Raw genomic sequence first — 5,633 nt, 5'->3', positions numbered from 1 at the left:
CTCCCGAGTAGCTGGGATTACAGGCACCTGCCACCACATCCGGCTAATTTTTGTATTTTTAGTAGGGACGAGGTTTCACCATATTGGTCAGGCTAGTGTCGAACTCCTAACCTTAGGTGATCCACCTGCCTCGGCTGGCCTCCCAAAGTTCTGGGATTATGGGTGTGAGCCACTGCCCCGGGTCTCCTACTGTCTCTTTTAACAATCACCTCCTAGCAACCTGATCTCCAAAGGGCATGCTCTCAGTCACCTGACTCTTACACGGGGATCATCCTGGAGTGAAGAACCTCCAGACCCAAGCAAAGAGGACAATTTGAAATAACTATGCTGGTGGAGAGAAAGTGAAGAACTTAACTAATGAAACTGTCAACTCTGCAAATAATTTTTATAAACAACTTTACATGAAAGATCAGTATGTGATTTTTTTGGCTTATAACTGGGAAGGAATTCAAAGAATTGAGTGACATTCCTCCAACAAAACTTCCCTTCCCATCTACTTATTCATGTAAGGTTTCGTAGCACATCATTAAAATGAAAAACAGGAACAGAATCTGTTCTCAATGCTATCACATTCAAATTACAAGTATATTCATCCACTAACATACTAGCTAATAATAATAAAAACTCTATCTCACTTCAGAAAAAACCTAATGCTCAGAGGCCTATAATTTTTTTTAAAAAGCTATCAATTTATATGCATATTTTTGTTGCAGAAAAAATTAAAGGACAATCAATAAAAGGCTTTCATGCATAAAGATATATTGGGGAAATGAATGGAATGGAAATTGGAAATAAAGTAGAAAAAGGGATTTAATTTCTGACAAAGAAAAGTGGCTTAGCATGAATTTTTTTTTTTTTAAATTAGAGACCAGGTCTCACTATGTTATTCAGGCTGGTCTTGAACTCTTTCTTTTTTTAGATGGAGTCTCGCTCTGTTGCCCAGGCTGGAGTGCAGTGGCGCGATCTCGGCTCACTGCAAGCTCCGCCTCCCGGGTTCACACCATTCTCCTGCCTCAGCCTCCCGAGTAGCTGGGACTACAGGCGTCTGCCACCATGCCTGGTTAATTTTTTTTGTTGTTGTTGTATTTTTAGTAGAGACAGGGTTTCACCATGTTAGCCAGGATGGTCTCCATCTCCTGACCTCGTGATCCACCTGCCTTGGCCTCCCAAAGTGCTGGGATTATAGGCATGAGCCATCACGCCCAGCCTGGTCTTGAACTCTTGAACTCCAGCAATCCTCCAGCTTCAGCCTCCCAAAGTGCTGGGATTACAGGTGAGCCACTATGCCTAGCCAGTGTCATCTTTAACGGCATGATTTGAGTATTCAAGTATCAAAAATGTCAATGTATGAACTACTACATCCTTTGCAACTATTTAAATTTGTGATTAAAAATTTAGATGTGGCCAGGCATGGTGGCTCATGCTCATAGTCCCAGCTCCTCAAGAGGCCGAGGCCAGAGGACCCCTTGAGCCCAGGAGTTTAGAGGCTGCGGTGAGCCATGACTGTGCCACTGCATTCCAACTTGGGTGACAGAGCGAGACTGTGTCTCTACAAAAAACAAAAATAAAAAAATGATGTTAGCTTAAAAACTATGCCAAGGTATATGTAGTTTAGAAAACTGCATTTAGCGGTGTGGAGCAGCCACATGTGAAAATGACTGACTGATCTACTGCCCAGCCATCTGATACCACTGTCTCTCCTCCGTACATCTAACCGGTGCCCCAACCCCCTAGGCCCACAGAGAGCTCCTGCTGGTGCCCCCCAGTCCACTTCTCTCCCAGTCTTGTCAATCTCAAGAGGTGATACCACCTTCCCTCAGGTGCTGCCGCCCACACTCAAGTGCCAGCCTTGGTTCCTGTCCTGACACCTGCTGTTGGCATCCTGCTGGCTCTCCTGCCAAGGCAGTATGTGACAAGTCTGCTTCCCTCCGACTCCACAGCTACTGCCCTGGTCCAAGTCACCCTCTCCTTCTCCTCCCTTTCCTACGTGAAGCCATTCTTCACTCTTCAGAGTTTTGGAAAATGCAGGCTGTTGCTTTCCTGCTTAAAGCCCTCCAGTTGCTTCCCAGCAAACTGCAAGAGAGCCACAGATACTGAACAGGGCCTCTGTAAGACCCCGTATGACCTGGGCCCTGGAGAGCTTTCTGTGTTCACCATGCTTCTACCACTTGGCCTTCCCTCTGCTCTCCAAACATCCCAAGCCTGGGCCTGCCTACAGCTGGCCATGCCCCCTGCTTGAAACGCTGTCTCCCACATCTGTACACGGCTGACCCCTCGCCACGTGAGACTCAGCTTAAGTATCACCTTTTCTGAGAGGCTGTCCCTGACTGCCCCGGTCAAGTTCTACACTGTAGCCACCTTTTTCAGCATGGCACTAAATACCACCTGCTCGCCTTTTCTTTACAACTTTTTTCCAACTGTGAGAACATATCAGCAGGCACGGAAAAGACTACATGGCTGTGTGCTGAGGGAACCAGTGAGGTGGGGAGCAAACTTTTTGATAGGAACGTCAATCCAGAAAATTATGGATTGCATTGTTTTCCATTCAAAATGAAAACAGCTTAATGAGCCAGGCTCGGGGGCTCATGCCTGTAATCCCAGCACTTTGGGAGGCCGAGGCAGGTAGATTACCTGAGGTCAGGAGTTGGAGACCAGCCTGACCAACATGGTTTCTGAAACCCTGTCTCTACTAAAAATACAAAAATTAGCCAGGCGTGGTGGTGCATGTCTGTAATCCCAGCTACTTGGGAGGCTGAGGCAAGGGAATCGCTTGAACCTGGGAGGCAGAGGTTGCAGTGAGCTGAGATCGTGCCACTGCACTCCAGCCTTGGTGACAAAGAGAGAGAGAAACTCCATCTTGAAAAAACAAAAAACAAAAAACAACAAAAAAATCAAATGGCCCTGCAGAGCATGGGGAGCTGTGGGGGTACCCATCTCAACAGGGGTGCTTTTTGGCTTCAGTCAACTGGCGTCAGGAAGGAATGCCACCCTGTGGTAGCAGTTCTTCCCATCTTTCAAAAGAATCCAGAAATGTATATTCTATATAAGACCTCCTGATTCTTTCTTTTTTGAGATGGGGTCTCGCTGTTTCACAGGCTGGAATGCAGTGGTACACTGCAGCATTAAAGTCCCAGGATCAAGCATCCTCCTGCCTTAAGAGTCCCGAGTAGCTGGGACTGCAGGCTTGTGCCACCACACCTATAATCTGATTTTTAAATGCTGGCAACTGATTTTTAAAAAATTTAAAACACTGGCCGGGCGCGGTGGCTCATGTCTGTAATCCCAGCACTTTGGGAGGCTGAGGTGGGCGGATCACGAGGTCAGGAGATCGAGACCATCCTGGCCAACACAGTGAAACCCCGTCTTTACTAAAAAAATACAAAAAAATTAGCAAGATGTAGTGGCGGGCGCCTGTAGTCCCAGCCACTCGGGAGGCTGAGGCAGAAGAATGGCATGAACCCAGGAGGCGGAACTTGCAATGAACCGAGCACTCCACTCCAGCCTGGGCGACAGAGCGAGACTTCGTCTCAAAAAAATTTTTTAAAAAATACTACTTGTTCCACATAAAGTCACTGGTGGTCACGTAAGACCTGCTGGCCTGTGGTTTTCTGGAGCTTTCGAGTTCAAAGGGTTTTACTGGCAGTAACTCCTTCCTCTCTCGAAAGGTGTGCTTGTGTGCATGTGCTTGAGATACTCGCTGCATCAGTATCCCTCTGGGGAGAGACTGAGGCACAGATAAGCAGAATGGCTTTGCCTAAGGCACCAGCTCTAAGTATTGATATTCTTGTGACTGCAGTAAGTACAACATTTGCATTTCTGTGATATATTAGGCCCCTCTACAGTGGAGAAAAAAAAATTGCATTCCCTGTGACTCCTCAACCAATGTGCCTCTGGGTGGTTGCAGAATTGGGCAGAATGAGCTACTAGGGAGCCTGGGATGCTTCAGGCCCAGAGCCCTGGGTTCAGATGGTTCTAGGCTCAGAGGGCCCACTGTCTGTGGCCTTGGGCCTGCTGCCCTCAGCCAACTTGGAGAGGGTGCCCAGAGAGTGCCGAGTAGTCTATTACGGCCCTCGTAGCAGACCTAGAAGCCACCTCTCAGACTCTACCTGGCTACTTGCCTCCTGTTTCCCTGGAATTTTTTTTCCACTCCTTTTGCTTTCATAAATGGAAAGAAAAACTAGCACAGGCTGGGCCTCCTGTGTCCAGTGGGCCATTAATTGTAAGAAGCCCTGAGAGACACTATACACTCACCATGTTTTGCTCAGCCATAAAGCATTCGATGAAACGCTCAGGGTACTCTTTGTTGAATATCTCAGAGAAGGTAGAGTACTTGGTGTCACCATCCAGCACAATGACTCTGTCGTTTGCATAGCCCAGCTTAGCCAGAGCCAAACCACATGCTTTCCGGGTAGCTATCTAGAAGAAAGAATCAGGGGGTAGAGTTTCTTCAAATGCATTTAGAAGGAACGACTACAGAAGGAAGGTGCCATATCGTAGAATGACAAATTATCATCTATCTTGAAGAAAGTAAATTTGTCACTCACCAAAAATTTCCTTTAATGTCATAAACATGGATTGCTAGCCAATCTTAAATCCATACTAAATAGCTGATGTGGCACTCAAGTTTTTCTCAAACTGTGCTCTTTTCAGTTAACATCCCCCCCTCCCCTGACCCCCACCTTCCTAAGCAGGTAAACACTCCACAGCTCAGAAGTGAGATTTCCGACATCAATGGTTCTCATTATATTTTTCAAATTACTTGGCCAGGTGTGGTGGCTCACACCTGTAATCCCAGCATTTTGGGAGACTGAGGCAGGTGGACCACCTGAGGTCAGGAGTTCGAGACCAGCCCGGCTAACAAGGTGAAAGCCTGTCTGTACTAAAATACAAAAATTAGCTGGGTATGATGGCGGGTGCCTATAATCCCAGCTACTTGGGAGGCTGGGGCAGAAGAATCACTTGAACCCAGGAGGCAGAGGTTGCAGTGAGCCAAGCACTCCAGCCTGGGTGACTGAGCCAGACTCCATCTCAAAAAAAAAAAAAAAATGTTGAATTTTATGAATTGCTTTTGTTTAGTGTGTATGATGATGATCACACTTCCCCCCGTCCTTTGACCTAATACTAGAACAGTGAATTCTATTCCTACGTCTCCTGGCATGAGTCACCTGCATTACTAATTTGAGCTCACTGATTCACTTAACTTTTTTAATGTACTAATGAAGTTGAGATGGGTTAATGTTCTATTTAGAATTCTTATATTGCTATTCACAAATAAAGTTGCTCTACAGTTTTCTTTAGGCTAACTTTGTCACATTTTCGCTTCATAAATAAATCGCGATGACATTTTCATCTTCCTCCGTATTTGGAAAAATGTGAAACAGTTTAGAAATTACTCTTTTTGGGAAGGTTAAAAATGAGTCACTCTTATATAACCTGGTGAGCCTGGAGCTTTGGGGGATAGCCCTTGGATAGCTTTCTCCATTTTTTCTAGGGCTATTGATTCATTTAAGTTTTTTGTACCTCTTTTAGTCAATTTTGATATTTTATGTATTCCTAAAAATGCTCCCCCCGCTTTTCACGTTTTCATACCAATTATACAACTATGGTGTTATACAGTTTTCTAAAAAAAAAAA

The 5,633-nt window shown here is 45.6% G+C and overlaps 1 protein-coding gene across 2 annotated transcripts in view; it reads right to left on the bottom strand.

Moving 5' to 3' along the window:
- The window catches only part of TKTL1 (transketolase-like 1), a 33,059-nt gene that overhangs the window by 10,439 nt on the left and 16,987 nt on the right, over nt 1–5,633 (bottom strand). For both annotated transcript variants that reach the window (XM_012002291.1, XM_012002292.1), the window contains exon 7: nt 4,252–4,416. In XM_012002291.1, coding sequence (XP_011857681.1) covers nt 4,252–4,416 — 165 coding nt within the window. The remainder of the gene's footprint in view (nt 1–4,251; nt 4,417–5,633) is intronic.

Source organism: Mandrillus leucophaeus, unplaced genomic scaffold (genome assembly GCF_000951045.1).
Source record: "Mandrillus leucophaeus isolate KB7577 unplaced genomic scaffold, Mleu.le_1.0 Scaffold681, whole genome shotgun sequence".
In the NCBI taxonomy this organism is placed as follows: Eukaryota; Metazoa; Chordata; class Mammalia; order Primates; family Cercopithecidae; genus Mandrillus; species Mandrillus leucophaeus.
This window is presented reverse-complemented; position numbering and strand designations above follow the sequence as displayed.